This window comes from Eurosta solidaginis, chromosome 5 (genome assembly GCF_040869045.1).
Source record: "Eurosta solidaginis isolate ZX-2024a chromosome 5, ASM4086904v1, whole genome shotgun sequence".
Lineage (NCBI taxonomy): Eukaryota > Metazoa > Arthropoda > Insecta > Diptera > Tephritidae > Eurosta > Eurosta solidaginis.
In genome coordinates, this window is record NC_090323.1 from 268,885,671 (window position 1) to 268,903,427 (window position 17,757).

General features: G+C 36.4%; 1 protein-coding gene across 1 annotated transcript in view; it reads right to left on the reverse strand.

The window, feature by feature from the left end:
• Window positions 1-4,621: 4,621 nt before the first annotated feature.
• The window catches only part of Dbx, a 73,694-nt gene continuing 60,558 nt past the window's right edge, over window positions 4,622-17,757 (reverse strand). Inside the window, exon 5 of the mRNA XM_067786705.1 lies at window positions 4,622-5,696. Within this exon, the coding sequence (XP_067642806.1) occupies window positions 4,722-5,696 (975 nt within the window). The 3' untranslated portion in view covers window positions 4,622-4,721. The remainder of the gene's footprint in view (window positions 5,697-17,757) is intronic.

The following is a 17,757-nucleotide window of genomic DNA, read 5'->3' on the forward strand; positions in this document are numbered from 1 at the left end:
GCCCGGTGAATCTAGTACTCAAAGAACAGTACCCAAAACTTGCGGAAGGGGAACGCATACTCCTCAGGGAAATACGAGTCACTCTAGCTCAACTTCGTTCTAGATACTGTAACAGGTTAAACTCTTACCTATCCAGAATCAACCCCGACATACTGTCCCCACATGATACCAACCATCTCTTTAATTGTAATGTGGAACCAACGCCTCTAACACCCCTTTCATTATGGTCCACCCCTGTTGAAACAGCAAGTTTCTTTGGACTCCCGTTAGAGGACATTGATGACAATTTGTGATCGGTCGCAACTATTAGGTGGGGCGAAGCACTGCTACAACAACAACAACAAGAAAGGTGTGATTTAGCTTAGTGTTTTTTTTCAGCATTTTTTAGAATATTTTTAGCACTTTTTAGCTTTTTCCAAAGTTTTAGAAATCTAGTTTCACAGTTTTATGTAGATTCAAGTTTAAGAAAACTGAATGCATTTGGACAATATTTAAAAAATTTGAAGGGCTAAGGAACCGATAATCCTGGTATTATGGTAGGCAGAAATCAAGGCGTAGTAGCTTCACTTAATGAAGCTAACAGAATATGGTTTTCGTTCCGTGCCACTCGATTCTATGACTGTTTAATCTGCTTCGAACCCGCTTCCGAGCGAAATTTAATTTTTGATTTCAGAATCATTTAACTGGGTCCACATGTCGACAAAAGAGCTATACAATGATACATATATGCTGCGTACAACGAGGGATGGACCCGTTGTACATCGCATCCACACGAATGGGATAACTTCTTGTCCTTCTGTACTTATGTCAACAGGCATAATATTTATTTGAAAGACACCGTTGTGTGTAAGGCTTACAGCTCACATATAAAGTAAAACTTACGTAAGGAACAAACAAAAATAAGGCTTACTTACATAATGCCTTATTAGAAGAAACTAATTGCTGTATTAGGCCCTTTCATATACAATCAGGCTTACATAAGCTCTTATATTAACGAGGGTGAATAAGGATTGGTGTACCATAGAATAATTTTAATATAAGTTTTATTGCACATATAAAATTGCTTGGCCTTATAATAAGCCACCATCTTACTTCAAAAATCTTTTTTCATATTCATAATAACTTATTTCAAAATTTTATTTAACCGGGGGTCACTCATAGGCAGTGGTTCGCCCAGCCCAGAAAGTGTCATGAAAATATTTCCTCCAAAAATTTATTTGCCAGATATCGTTTGGAGTCGGTGTAAAACACATACCAATAACATGAAAAAGAGGTCCTCAAACAGCGTGGAATGTAAAGTTCACATCTTTCATGGGGTCTTTAAAACGACAAAAAGTAGATTTCCTTGTTTAAAATAGTTTTATCAGCGTTCTTATTTTGCAAATAAAAAATCATTTACCTCAAACATACATATTACGAAAACTTATAGACTATAGTGCAGTTTTATTCATCATGTATTTCCTTTACACAGATAAGTAGCAACTTCTAACTATTTTTTATGAAATTTGAATAAAAATTTATTAAAGTTTTTTATTCTGTTAGGCCTTTTATGAAAAAAATTTATAAAACGCATAGAAAGTTGCCTTAAACTTTTAGATTCTTTCCTTGCACTTAAAAGCTTTTACTTAGACTTTTTAGCTTTTTATTTTTGTCAATCTAGCCTTTTTCTGAAAAAGTTCTGGCACCACTGGTGGACAAACAACATACCGTTGTTTGTGCGTACCCTCATGGGAAACTCCTGACATTTCAGCTGAGTAGAAAAATTGTTTGGTAGTATTTGAACATATACCAGTTATCAAATCTGCATAGCCCTAAATAATTTTTGCGTCTATTACAATTTTTCAAGCATTGCCATTCTAAGGTCCACTGTCAAAATGGCAAGTTATCTTTTTGACATTGATCCAAATAAAGGACGCAGTAGGTTGCGGGCTAATATTAATTAATAATAATATCGGACCCACTTTCGAGGTAATAACATGGTGGTCTCACTTATAGTTTAATTTTTAACAACAGATAACTCTTCAAGCAATTTTTCTTCCGACACGAATATCTTTAGTATGCTGACATCGGTCGGCTATAATATTTAATATGTCGAAATGTGAACGAAATTGGCCGCAAAATACGATTTTCAGAATTATGTTGATGACGTTAGCCCCCATTGGTGATCCAAGCACTCAACGGTGTGAAATATACCTCGAAAATTAAGATATTGCACCCACTAAATACAAACATTTGAAAAATCTGGTGCTCTCAATTCCGTTTGACGCCTGTATTATAAAAACCCTTTATGGGGATATCCCTGGTCCACATTTATGCAAATATTTTATAAAAACAGTAAGATATTGAAATAAAAATTATCCTTTCCCGTAAATAACTTTCTTTTGATATCTTTATCGAAAAAAAGCTTTAAGGCGTGCACCCGATCAACATATCCTATATCTCGAAAACGGTTGAGATCTTTCAAAAAATTAGCACCTTCATCAGCAGCTTTAATTTGGTATCCATATTGTTCAAACATATTCGAAAGATACCGCCTGGAGGTTTGAAATGCATCCTTAACTGTAGTTAGACCTCGCTAAAAGCTCAATACAATCTACGCAGTGATTTTTCGGGGATGTGAGTACAAACATTCAGACTGATAGATAAACAGACAGACAGACAAAAACGGGGGTTTAATAACGCCCCTTTTATCATTTTTATACTCAGCTGAGCAGAGCTCACAGAGTATATTAACTTTGTTCGCATAACGGCAATCCGTAACGGCATAAAATAATCGAGATTGATATAGAATCAAAATGATCTGGGCGAAAAAAGAAATTCATTTAGCCATGTCCGTCTGTCCGTAAACACGATAACTTGAGTAAATTTTGAGATATCTTGATGAAATTTGGTACGTGGGTTCCTGGGCGCTCATTTCAGATCGCTATTTAAAATGAACGAAGTCGGACTGCAACCCCGCCCACTTTTTCGATATCGAAAATTTCGAAAAATCCAAAAAGTGCGATAATTCATTACCAAAGACGAATAAAGCGATGAAACTTTGTAGGTGGATTGGCCTTATGACGCAGAATAGAAAATTAGTAAAATTTTGGACAATGGGCGTGGCACCGCCCACTTTTAAAATAAGGTAACTTAAAAGTTTTGCAAGCTGTAATTTGGCAGTCGTTGAAGATATCAAGATGAAATTTGGCAGAAGCGTTACTCCTATTACTATTTGTGTGTGAAATAAAAATTAGCAAAATCGGATGACGAACACGCCCACTTTAAAAAAAAAATTTTTAAAGTACAATTTTAACAAAAAATTTGATATCTTTACAGTATATAAGTAAATTATGTCACCATTCAACTCCAGTAATGACATGGTGCAACAAAATATAAAAAAATAAAAGAAATTTTCAAAATGGGCGTGGCTCCGCCCTTTTTCATTTAATTCGTCTAGAATACTTTTAATGCCATAAGTCGAACAAAAATTTACCAATCCTTGTGAAATTTAGTAGAGGCATAGATCCTATGACGATAACTGTTTCCTGTGAAAATGGGTAAAATCGGTTGAAGCCACGCCCAGTTTTCATACACAGTCGACCGTCTGTCCTTCCGCTTGTTCGTTAACATGATACCTTAAGCAAAAATCGATATATCTTTACTAAACTTAGTTCACGTACTTATCTGAACTCACTTTATCTTAGTATAAAAAATGGGAGAAATCGGACTATGACCACGCCCACTTTTTCAATATCGAAATTTTCGAAAAATTAAAAAAATTCCATAATTGTATATCAAATATGAAAAAGGGATGAAACATGGTAATTGTATTGGTCTATTGACGCAAAATATAACTTTAGAAAAAACTTTGTAAAATGGGTGTGACACCTACCATATTAAGTAGAAGAAAATGAAAAAGTTATGCAGGGCGAAATCAAAAGCCTTTAGAATCTTGGCAGGAACAGTATCGTGGTATTACATATATAAATAAATTAGCGGTACCCAACAGATTATGTTCTGGGTCACCCTGGTCCAGGTTTTGGTCGATATCTCGAAAACGCCTTCACATATAAAACTAAGGGCCACTCCCTTTTAAAACCCTCACTAATACCTTTAATTTGATACCCATAACGTACAAACACATTCTAGAGTCACCCCTGGTCCACCTTTATGGCGATATCCAGTAATGGCGTCCACCTATAGAACTATGATCCACTCCCTTTTAAACTACTCTTTAATATCTTCCATTTAATACCAATGTCATACAAACACATTCACGGGTTAACCTAGGTTCATTTTCCTAAATGGTGGTTTTCCCTTATTTTGTCTTGCTTTGAACTTAGCCTTCCTTACTTGTTTTTTTTTTATTTTATGCCATGTAGAGATAAAACCAAATTCTTACCTTTTTTTACGTAAATATTTTCTCTTCTTTCTTTGCACTGTGAAAAAAGATTTATTTGATTTAATATTAAGTTTATTTGGATTTTAAATTCGAAAGGATATTTAATTAGAAACAATTTTGACGTCATTAACTTACATTTGGCGTTAAAAACTAAACAATTTTTTATAATTTAATTAATTATTCGGCTCAAGTCATACATCATTATTATAATTATGACAAATAATTTACAATTTAGCGAAAATTTAAACTTTTCATAAATTCTTATATACAAATGCTAAAACTATTTGTTTTAATACTTTTTTTTTTTTTGATTTCAAGTTGGCCATTTTTAATGCGGTCACGTTACACTGATCTCTTCATCACTATCTGAATTTGAATCATCGTAGTCGTCGTAGTACATTTTCATGAATTCTGGATTTTGAAATGTTTGCATTCCATTCGGATGTGAGATATGCGAGTGAGCCGTCGTCGGTCCGGGTGACGGCTGTTGATGTTGGTTGTGAGAGGCTTGCAAATGTGGACTCAACGCTTCACTCATAAAAATTCCGCCGGGATGCGATGAATGCAGCTGCAATGAATGTTGCTCACCACCACCAACAGCGCCCGTCAAATTCAATATGTTGATGCGTCTCTGCTTTGCTTCATTGATGGTTGATTCCAACTTGAATTTCAGATCGGCTGCTGCAAAATGTTTTTGCATTTCCGCATTGATTTTTGCTTGAAACTCGGCACTCGATAAAGGCGGCATACCAACATTGACCATCGAGCTACCACTGCCACCAAAAACAATACCACTGCCTGCATGGGGCGGTGATGATGCTGCGGATGAGGAGGCGTTCGATGATTGATCATTCAGATTGGCACTCAATTTGGCTGCAACGGTCAGCAGTGGTGGCGGTGAACTCATTTGCATACTCGACGCAGAACTAAAGGCGACAGCTGCAGCTGCAGCCGCAGCAGCTACACTACTCGGAATGTGATGCATTAGTGGTGGTGATTGTAGTGCTGCAGATGCGGAGGTTGTGGAAGACGGAGATAGTATGGATTTTGGTGTAGCTGTGCCGTTGTTATTTGTGGGTGTGTCGGTATTGCTGCGCTCTTCTTTCGGTTGTGGTGAAATACTGTGTGTTGGTGGTGATGGTGGTGTTGGCGATAGTGGTGAAATAGGGCGATCACATTTTGCATCAGATAAATCTGGGTTGGGGTTGTTCTTATTTGGTAAAGTCTGATCGCGTGAGCCACCACTGGCTAATAGCTCGCGCTCTTTGGAATTGCGCCACTTCATGCGACGATTTTGAAACCATATTTTCACCTAAAAAAGAAAAAGAAATGAAGGCCATTTTAAACTTAGTTAGTAAAAGGCTTAAATTTTAATTTAGTAGCAGGCCCTGCCGACGTTATCTTGCTTGAGCCTTGGCTTTAATGCCCAATTTTAGAAGAATTTCAAAACATTTCTTCATCAAATTTTTCACTTGCACCGTCTCTCTCCCACTTCTTGTGCTCCATATACACCCTCTTTCTTTATGCCCCTAAATTTTCCTTCGCTTTTCTCCGGACTCCCTTCCATGTTCCTCACTAACCATATAATGATCATAGCTGGAATACTTCCCAGAAGAAAGGGTTTCATAAGGCAAATTTCTCACCCGGCAGACGTTGATTTACCTGCCTATTAAAAAAGAGTTTCAAGAAGTCTGTATTTTTAAGTTTCCTCTTCTCTTTCCTTCCCTCTCCCGCTCCGCTTATGCCTCTTCCTCGCTCTCTACTTTTACTTCTCCTTCTCCTGCTCTCTTTCCTTCTTCATTTACAACAAGCACATCGCGCCAGATACAAAGTTTTTCTTAAAGCTCGGTCCAAAGTCGGTTTCCTTGAAAAAGGTATCAAATATAAGGTAATGAGGTAAGTACATAGGTATAAAATTTTAAGAAAATTGCTCCACAAATACAAATTTTTTAAATAAATAGGTATGTATACTAACCTGGGTCGATTTTTTTGAACGAAAGTTAACCGATATCGCACCATCGATTTTTCGATGGGATTTGGGCTCAGGAAAAAAGTTCCACTACGTATACCCAAAAAAAATAATTTTTGAGCCTGCGAAAAAAAAAAAATGGCGAAAGGGTCAATTTTTCGACCAAAACACTCCCCAAAATCCAAAAAAAATTTTTTTTTTCAAAAAACTGTTGTAAAAACATTGGCGATAACAGTTTTTTGAAAAAAAAAATATTTTTTCCTATTTTTTTTGCAGGCTCGAAAATTATTTTTTTGGGTATGCGTAGTGGAACTTTTTTTCCTGAGCCCAAATCCTATCGAAAAATCGATGGCGCGATATCGGTTAATAAATCGATCCATTCTAATGTATACTGATCTAGTCTAAATATAGTCACGTCCGGACTTTGATTTATCTATATAGTTCCAAAAAAATGTTGATAAGTTTAATAGTTTCTCTCTCTCTTTCTCTACTCTTTCCTCTCTTCCTCTCCTCTTCCTTTTCCTACTCTTCCCTACTTTTTCCAAGTCTTATGCTCTTTATACCTTTCTCTCAATCTATGCCTACACATCTCCGTTCTCCTATCTCCGTAAAAAAGGATCGCCACAGTTATTTTAGGCAAAAATCCAAATATGTACCAAATTAAAAGCGAATCGGAATAAGATTTTTTCGAGAAGGTCAAAGAATAATGTCGTATATAACATTCCAGATATAGGGCTCTAGTGCCGAAGCCTGGACTCCTCCGCGCACGCATGTTTTGTTACCGTGTGTCGTTTGGAACGATACCTAGAAGATATTGCTGTAACTTGAAAGGGCGCTCTATTTACCCAAGTGTGGCATCTCATATGGCAGAGGTAAGACGTCCTACGTGACATGCAAAATTGTTGTTCTTGCTTGGTGGTACGCTTATTCTTCTCCCTATACTGATCAGGAGACTTCCCGAAGTTTTAAGGGAGTTTTATCGATGTTGGTGGTACTTTGCTGGATGTTAAAGCGCTACATTCCGAAAAATAGTCCTAAAAAACTAGGCCAAAACAGCGCGGGAACTATTGAACGACGAAAAGGTTGTGCTACACAGCTCTTACAGGAGAGTCTAAAATTATCACAAATGTATATACGTAAATGACGGTAGGCTCTTACTTACGACTTACTTGACTGTGTCTATCGCTTCGGCTATTCAATCTATTGTCAAGTGTCGTCTTCGGAATTCTTGCTTTCCTACCCTGTACAGCTTGCATGAGGCATTGCTTCAGACGGATCGCCATTATTTTTCCTCTAGTGTCCAGCAAGCACATTAGAAGGAGCGACGACGGGAAGATACCCCACCTTTCGGAGTGGGAGATTTTTGCTAACAATGCATCTATCTAAACTATATTTATCTAATGTAGCCGAATTTCAAATTGTTCATGCGGACAGCCAGCACCAACAACCAGTGCACTGTTTAATTTTAAACAAGTTAGTGCTTAGTGAATATGGAATCTGATAACAAAAGTTTTCATGTAAACGAGGTCAGCCCTAAAAGACATTAGCCACTAGACGAATTGCAGCGTCACTCATCTGAACATACGACTAGTCACCACACCTACACACATACAACTTTACTAGTGGATTGTTAGAGATAAGTACAGGCTCATACTTTTTACCGTTAGCAATAACTCAAAAACAGTTCTCTAACTGCAAGGTTGCCGCCTTTTCTCTCGTCGCATGTCACATGCAGGCGATTAAGATTTCGTATGCTGAGCACATCAGAACAACAATAGCAGAAACAAATTTAAGTATAACAACAACATAACCAACAACAATGTAATGTTATGAAATACAAAAACAACAAGGAACAACAAATCGCACTCGAAACTCATGCATTAAGTACATAATTTAACGCTCGTTGTTGCTCGAGAAGGGGGAGGAAGCCTAAACAATATTTTGGATCAGGCAAGTTTGTCGAAAAAGTTTTGCTTGGCCACTGTCGACGCGTGCAAGCAACAACACTTGAAACAGCCGACAGGCGACAGTCGTCAACCACCCGTTGCCCCTTTAAATATGCTTTCAGTTACTCTTTCAAACTAATGTTGCTGTTTTTTTATACTCAGCGTGCTTTGCACACAGAGTATATTAACTTTGATTGGATAACGTTTGGTTGTACAGGTATAAAGGAATCGAGATAGATATAGACTTCCATATATCAAAATCATCATCGAAAAAAAATTTGATTGAGCCATGTCCGTCCGTCTGTCGTCTATCTGTTAACACGATAACTTGAGTAAATATTGAGATATCTTCACCAAATTTAGTACACGGGGTTATCTGGATCCAGAAAAGATTTGTATTGAAACCTTTTATATATATAACATTTTGGAAAACACAAAAACCTGATTATTTAGAAACAATACACATACAATGTTGAAATTTGACGTGTGGACTGATGATGGGACTTTTGATAAAAATTTAAAAAAATTGTTTAAAATGGGCGTGGCACCGCCCACTTGTGATAAAATAAATTTTACAAATATTATTAATTATAAATCAAAAATCGTGAAACTTATCGTAACAAAATTCCGCAGAGAGGTTGCCTTTACAATAAAGTATGCTTTGAAGAAAAGTTAACGAAATCGGTTAAGGACCACGCCCACTTTTATATAAAAGATATTTAAAAGGTCGTGGACGAATAAAATAAGCTATATCTTAGCAAAAAAGAGCTTTGTATCAATAGAATTTTAATTTCTAAATTGAGTTATAACATTAAATTGGAAAACACTAAAATATTTGAAAATGGGTGTAGCACCGCCCCTTTTATGACTAAGCAATTTCCTATGTTTCGGGAGCCATAACTCGAAGAAAAATTAACGGATAGTTATAAAATTGTGTAGGTACACATATTTTTCTTATAGCAGAAAATATTTCTAGTAAAAATGGACGGGATCGGTTAAAACAAGTTTAAAAGAGTCGTCGACTAGAATAATTAGCTATAATTTAGCAAAAAATAGTTTTGCATCAATGATATTTCACTTATCAAGTTTTATTGTAAGAGGAAATGGGCAGACATTTTTCTTTTAAACGGGCGGTGCCACGTGTTATGTAGAAAAGTAATTCATATGAAATGAAATGTGCAATTGAAGCTCACGTCGAGTATATAATGTTCGGTTACACCCGAACTTAGACACCTTTACTTGTTCTTGTGGTTGTTTGAGCTGTTATTATTGCAACAACGAGCCTTTCCTGCTGCCGCTTATGTGCCATCGTGCCCTCTCTAATAAATTCATTTTAGCTTTATAAAATTTTCTCAATTTGCATTTTTTATGTGAGTACCGAGGGACATTTTATCTATGGCTGTGTGTGGCAGGCGGCAATAAAATTTCTGTTGAACATTTTTGGTCAGTGTAATGCGAGACTTGATGGGGCTGGTTGGTTGTTGAGTTGAGCTTAGGATAGTTTGAAACTTTTGAAGCTCGCTGACAGACAGCGTATATGAGAAGATGCTACAAGTAAAACAGACTGCTCTTCACCATTACTTCCCAAGTTGTGCCCAACTCTTTCCTTTGATCGGGATGAAGCGAGTGCTAATGAAAAGTTTATGCTAACATAGAGTTAGGTTCGTGCATACATATTTGGCTATTGAAAAGGGATTGTGAGAAACTAAAAAAATTAAAAACAACGTCTTATATTTCGTTGATGTCTTCGTCTGGAAATGACTTGTACTTAATAAGCAATAAATATTGCGCGCTATAAAATGAAGAAGTGGTTATTCGTCCGGACCTCAACTATTTGATAGCTAAAATCAGAGCAAAGTGCGTGAGGGAAGTGGTAAAGTCTAGCAGGAAATTGTCTACATTTAGTTTCAGTGCTATACCAACAGCATACTAGGTATGGGTTCTGTGGAGGACTGCGAAGCATTTGTCTTTTTTCGGAATCCATGGTTCGATTCTTGAGACACGCTGCGGTAAAAAACCTTACTTAAACTGTGAAAATGTTTCTTTCTTCTGTTTCTTTAGCCATTGATAGCGGTTGTAAATCTGATGGCTAGTGAAATATTCTGACGAAATTGTTTCAGTTTTTTTTTTTCAAAGGGGGATTTTTCATAACAAAATAAAGTTGCTCAACATGCAGAGAATACTGCAGCTCAAGTGCTCACCCTTAACAAATGAGGAATCTTTTCCCTCAGAGCCACAAGTGCTCGCCACCGACTAAATTCAGTCCAACAGGTGTAAATCACCCTTGTTCTTCTAAAATTCAAAATAAAATAATGTGCAGTCAACTGAAATAAAAATAATAATAATAATAACATCATAAAACATTGGCTACTTGCCTTTCGAACCACCTGGTCCTTCAAGCCGCATTAATAATATTCTGAATGTTTAAGAAAAATGAATATATGAGGTAATGGTGTGAGTCTATTAATTTTGTGTTAGTTAACCGCTAAAAGTTTATATTTGGATGTAAAGCTTTCTTCTGGACCATGGTTAACTTATTAGAACATATTTTGGCACAAAGTGGAAGTAGTAGACGTTATCAGGAAGCAATAACTGCCACACTTTTCCATAGCCAGACGGCCGCCGTGGTATAGTGGAAATCAATGTGAGTTTTTACTTGGTTAGAAAGAATCCAAAATACTACATTAATCTCTTTCAGATATGAAAGTAATGCTTGCGGTCTGTATTTCTTCTTGTGGGAAACTTTATCTCCTTTTAAAGGGGGTAAATGGAAAAGTTTTAGTCGAGGAACTGAATGTCAGATTTTTAGAATATCACATATATAGCGGTGGAGGTTTTACAGCAACGATGCTTCAACAAATCCGAGCTTATAGATTTACGTGTTGGCAAAAAAGCGTTCGCTTATCAGAATTTTATTTTAAAGATCTCTGACTAGCCCTGGTAGCGTTTAGATAAATATGAAAAGCTCTCAGATGTATGATCATACCTGACAGACATTGTTCTGACTTTCTATATCCATCCACCTGCTTGTTCACTGTTATTTTTTCTCCTGTTGTTGTTGTTGTTGTAGAGATAAGGTTTCTCCCGGAAAGCTTTGGGAGTGTCCTTTGCTGGATACAGATCCGGTACGCTCCGGTAACACAGCACCATTAAAGTGATAGCCCGACAATCTCGGGAACGATTTATATGGCCAAATTAAACCTTCAGGCCATCCCTCCATCCCCACCCCCAACTTCAATGAGGAGCTTGGGCTCGCCAGAGCCTTGTCTTTTAGTGAAACAGGATTCGACGCGGTTAGGTGAGGCTGGTAATTGGGTTTGGAGACTCTATATATTGCGCTGTTCACGTGAAAGGGTTGCGCTAAACAGCCCCTTGAATCTGGTATTTTAGTCGCCTCTTACGACAGGTATACCTACCGCTGGTGTATTCTGACTCCCTAACCCGCTGGGGGTTATTTTTTCTCCTCTATGCATTTTCTGGTTAACCTTGATCGGTTCATTCAATTTCCACATCCCCTTCATTCTTCTCGTTTTTACTCTTACTCTTACCGCTCTTGCTCTCATCCACGTCTAACACCCACTATTGCTTTTAATGTTACCCATATTTTTAAAACTATTTTGTCTCAAACCGTTGCCCTTATTCTACTTTTACTTCCACTCTCACTCTCCATCTTCCTCTTTTTCTCTTTGCTTTTCGGATTTACCTCAAATTTCCTATAACTCCCCTCCTATTTTCTCTGTTTTCTCTTGTCTTTTCTTCCATGTCCCCTTTTCCAATACGAAGATATATGCATTTGGTTTTTTCCGCACATAACATTACTAAGCTAGTAAAAAAGTAGTAAAATAGTTCCAAGAATTTTCCCTCCCTTCTACTTAAAAATTCATGACTGGATTACATTGTACTACTGACTCCACTTGCCTGGCTTTGTTGCATCATGGTTTGCATAGTTTCAGTTACAAAATTCATTAACATTTTTTCCTAAAATATCGAAATGTTTTTTTTATCGACGATCTTTGACAAAAACAAGTAAGGAAGGCTAAGTTCGGGTGTAACCGAATATTACATACTCAGCTGCCAAATTGCAGCTTGCAAAACTTTTAAACTACCTTCTTTTAAAAGTGGGCGGTGTCACGCCCATTGTCCAAAATTTTAGTAATTTTCTATTCTGCGTCATAAGGTCAACCCACCTACCAAGTTTCATCGCTTTGTCGGTCTTTGGTAATGAATTATCGCACTTTTTCGGTTTTCCGAAATTTCCGATATCGAAAAAGTGGGCGTGGTTATAGTCCGATTTCGTACATTTTAAATAGAGATCTGAGACGAGTACCCAGGAATATACATACCAAATTTCATACAGATACCCCAAAATTTAGTCAAGTTATCGTGTTCACGGAGAGACGGACGGACGGACATGTCTAAATGAATTTATTTTTTCGCCCAGATCATTTTGATAAATAGAAGTATATATCTATCTCGATTAGTTTATGCCCTTACGGGCTACCGTTATGCGAACAAAATTAATATACTCTGTGAGCTCTGCTCAGCTGAGTATAAATATGTATTTAGCTTATGAGCTCTGAAACCACTCTGCCGATTTTGTGAAACTTTTCAGGATATCATTATCGCAATCTAAGGAGTGTTCCTGTGAAGGGATCCATTTGACAAAGTAAATTTTATTTATTAATGTGCGAATTTCCTGAAATTTGTTACGTACTAAACTTTTTTCGGGACGTGGAGCGGTTCTATTTGAAATAAATTGCACTGATCATGCAATTCGCTTCACATTTGACACGTAGGTGGCCTTTTACCTGCATAGACATATAGAATAAGTGAACCAGGGACTGACTTGATCGAAAATTCTGGACCCTTACCCCCTTAGTTGTTAAGTGTTGAAAGCCAAAAGCTACAGATTTCGGGATTTTTCATCCAGTTGTTAGTGTGACGACCAATTACAAAAGTTTAAAAATACCTTTAAGCCAAAAATTTCTGATTTAATGCTTTTAGATTTACTAAGAAATAAAAACTATTCATATAAAAATGCACAGAAAAGTTATAAAAACTCATTAAAAAGTCAGAAGAAAGAACACAATTTTGCTACATTTGACCCTCAAGGCTCTAAAATGAATAGAGACGCGAATATACCAAAAAAAATATATTACAAAATCATTACCCGTGAAAAATTTTCGAGGATAAGCGGCCTAGAAACTCGCCACAACAAAAAAAATTTAAAAGCTAAGAAAACGACAAAACAACAACAAAAAACTGAATAAGTAAATGTGAACTCAAATTGTATGCTTTATAATTAATTCCCATCAAAAACAGACTTTCACAGCAACAAAACTATGAGCAGAGAATTCAATGAGCAGCGGGTGACATACCGAGTTAAGAGCGGAAGGGCAACGAGGCAGCAGCAGCAGGCGAGCAAGCGAGTGAGCCCATAATCATTAATCTTATCGCCGCCTTGGCTTATTATTTCAATTTGCTGAACATGGGTATATACCGTTATGCGCTGCCAATTGCCTGCCGCCGCAAGGTGTGAGTGTGTGCGTGTGCCCGTGTGTGTTGTGGGTGTATGAGCTGTTGTGCCAATTATTAGTGTTTGTGACTTGTGGTTCTAGCAGCGTCTTTGGTGTGGGCGATGCGGAAAGAAATTCAATGACCGGAAGCGTGCAAACAAAACTTCTGATGCTGAAGGCTTTTATGCGGCGCGTGGCACATGCAGCAACTCATTCCCCCAGCAGCGTTCCAATACTACATGAAGCATATAAAAGCTGTGTTGACGTTGCTGTGGTTAATCGACGTATTTAACTGGAGTTTATAAAATTTGTTTGTTTGTTTATTGTTGGTAGGGTATTTGGTTGTTGTTGTTGTTGACGCTGCTCTCATCATGGATTAGTGGAAAGTGGAAAAATATTGCACATTGAAATCGTTGGAGTGTACGAGTTCGGGGGACGACAGTTGAACTGGGAGGAGGGGGTTGTTGGTAGAGCAAGTGCTGTGTGTATGTATGCAATTTATTTATTTAACTGTTTAAACGATTACGTGAAAATCCAATTACACGCCTTGTTGATCAATGGCTGATCAGATTTATTAAATAATTCATTTCGTTGTTGAGGACGAATGTAATGCGAATGTTTTTGTTTTGTTTTTGTCAATTATGAGTCTGTGTTTACTAAGTATTTTTGTTGTAAATTGGGCATGCTGCGCAAATGGAGATACATTTTTGCTGGAATAAAATTAAAAATATTTTTTTCCTGATACTAATGGAGCTCTTACTAAATACTAAATATATTTACTTATGATTTTTTTCAGGTCGATGAGAAATTTGAGCTTTAAAGCTGCTCAAGATTAAGCTCTATCAATTCTTAACTAAGTAAGCATTTCCGCATGGCTTTAAGAAGATTTAAAGTAAATTCAAATTATCATTCGCCTTAAAGGCGTCTGTGAAGTTAATAAAAATCTGTTTTTGATTTATCTCAAATTAAGGGGGTAATCAGAATGCCGGCGGCGTTGAAACGATAATATCCCATTTAATTAGATTTTTATAAATAATCAGCTGCTGCTTTCCATCTTTGAAAAGCAAGAACTCATAAAAAAGTGTAACAAAACCAAGAACGGAAATGTTGCATATCTTAAAGCGAAATTACCAGTTTATTTGAGTATATCGCAAGAAAACAGCCATAATCTAAAGGAAATCAAGTATAATCATGAAATAATAATTTGAGGAAATGAAAGCGAAGCACTAAGGAATGGGAAATTCGCGAATTTATATAAACGGAAATCGTTTTGGCATTCTAAGTAAGCTTTATGCACAGCATCAGTTATGTTATAAGGTATGCATACATTAGGGTGGAGGAAAAAATATTTTTTTTTTATTTTGGTATGGTTAAAATATTGTTGCGGTCATCCAAAAAAGTAAGCTGTAAGAAAAACTTAAGTCGAGATTAACCACCTCTCAAAATTCAAATAAAAGCTGAAATTTTAATAGGCTGTCTTTTAGAATGTCCTCAGTATACGAAGAGGAAACAAAATAATTTTTTTCGGCCCACCCTGGTATTCACACATTAGGGCATGCGGATTTGTGCAATAAATCCATAACATGTAAAATTTAAGTGCAATTTTCTTTCTGTAACAGTTAGTTTCATGTTCCAGAAAGCCTGGAAAGGGGCATACACCTCGGCAGCTCTCGACAAAAATGTTCAGGTGAAGTCTTCGCACAAGTTGAGTGTATATTTATTAACATCCAACTATCATAGAATTATAATAGCACGCGAAACATATTTGTTGTTGTTTTAATGATAAAGACACCCTCTGAAGGTTTTGGGGAGCGTTGTTGGTCTTGGTGGTCGTTTTCCAGAGAAAAATTCGGTACGTTCAAATAATATAACCATAAGATAAAAGGCCGACCATCTTGGGAACGTGAAGGCACTCCATACTAAACCGTTCTATGAAAGTGGATTGGCGGTACATTTTACCACAAATAATAGACAGTGGCAAAAAGTGTTGGAATGCAAAAATCTACAGCGGTTTCACAGTTTAAACGTTTTTCAAATGTAATTATCAATTTCTTTTTTTCACGTTATTTCTCAAACATCTTTTTCAGAACATGTAAATAAGGTGAGCAAATCCAAGAACACACAAAAAAATACAAGGTGCGATATAGCTCTGAAAAGATTTGAGCCGAGCTTCTCTTGAAATTTGCTTCGTGCCTCTTTTAATTTTTAACATAAATGGGCGGGACGGCTCATACAGGCGACGCCATTAGAAAACACTTTTTCTTGTTGAAAAAACCTGTTTCTAAATTTCTGATGTTGCTTTGTCCGGAAATTGCACCCTACAGTGAAAGAAAAAGAGTGGTAAAATGAACCGAAATACGGGTCAATTCAACTGAAATTTCTGTCAATTTTTATCTATCGCAACAAGATGTTGAATCAACTGCGAACAAATCGTTGATTCGTAATTGACCGTTTTAGTAGTCAAATGAACAAAAAAAGTTGTTGCGACAGCTTTGTACGAAAGTACCTATGTTGCGGCATTTGCAAGGGAGATGAGTTTTCACTGAGATCTTTTCATGGCAGAAATACACTCGGAGTGCTTGCCGAAGAGTGCCGAGGGGCTACTCCGGTTAGGAAAATTTTCTTCTAATGGAAAAACCTTATTTCTAAAATGTTTATGTTGCTTTTTCCGTGGTGTGAACCCAGGGTCTTCGGTGTGGTAGGCGGAGCATGCTACCGTCACACCACGGCGGCCGCCATATATATACGTAAATATGTGCATACATAACTTATGTACATACATAAGCAGTGTTGCCAGGTGATGAAAAGAAAGAAGCTAGATTGGCAAAAAAAAAAGGTTAGAAAAAGCTAAATTTTAAAAAAAGGAGCTAAAAAAAGGCCAGAAATTTTTTTGGTTAATTCATTAAATTTTTTTTATATTTTAGTTTACACATTTGTAAATAAAAACTTATAAACATAACTTCTTGTTTCAAAACATATCAGGCACATTTTCCTTGACTAGCACATGGAATTACTTTAAATGATTGCATATGTGTATATACATAAAAAAAATATTACAAACTAATAATTTATATAAAATATTCCCCGTCTGAAGAATCAGAAGAGTTTAAGTCTGCGTATAAAGTTTGGCTATTTACCATAGATATGAGATCATCGGTAATTTCAAAATCATTACAACATTTAGATAAGCGTTTTAACGAGCATCTAATATTAAGCAGCGCATTAAGCATTTTAATTTTTAGTTTGTTCCTCAATTTAGTTTTCAGAATTTTCATGCCACTAAAAATGCTTTCAACCTCCGCGTTACTGAGTGGTAATACTAAAAAACTAAATATGAATTCGACAAGTTCTAAAAAAGGAGGTTCGTTTAATGCATTTTTATGTTCCCGGACTTCCGACCAAAATTTCATGGTGGAGTGTACATTTTTCTATTGTATAGTTAAAAGTTTTCGCCACTGCAGCTCTATTAATGCTATTTGACTTGAAGAATAACTATACTTCTCTTTTTCAAAGTAAGAAAATACATCTGGCTTTGAAACTTTTAACGAATTTCCAGCAGAAAAAGAATTAAACCCTTGTAGAGAACTCGTATTATTAGGTATTAGGTGTTCACAGGAACTATTGAAATTAATTTATTTTAGAAATTATTAAAAATACATTCGGAGTAAAAAAGGCTAGAAAAAAGTCACGAAGCTAAACCCAAAATTTCGAGTCTAAAGGCAAAAAAAGGCTAAATATAGCCTCGAAAAGGCTAACCTGGCAACACTGTACATAAGTTCAAAGTAGAGAGCGCAGTGAGCGTAAAATTCTCTTTGAAATTTGCTCATGTATTGACTGATGATCGCTGTTGAAATTACTCACTGGTAATTCAGTTGTTTTAACAAAAAAATCAGTTAGATTGAATAGGAATCTGTCAATTTTACAGAATTTTGTTGACTTAAG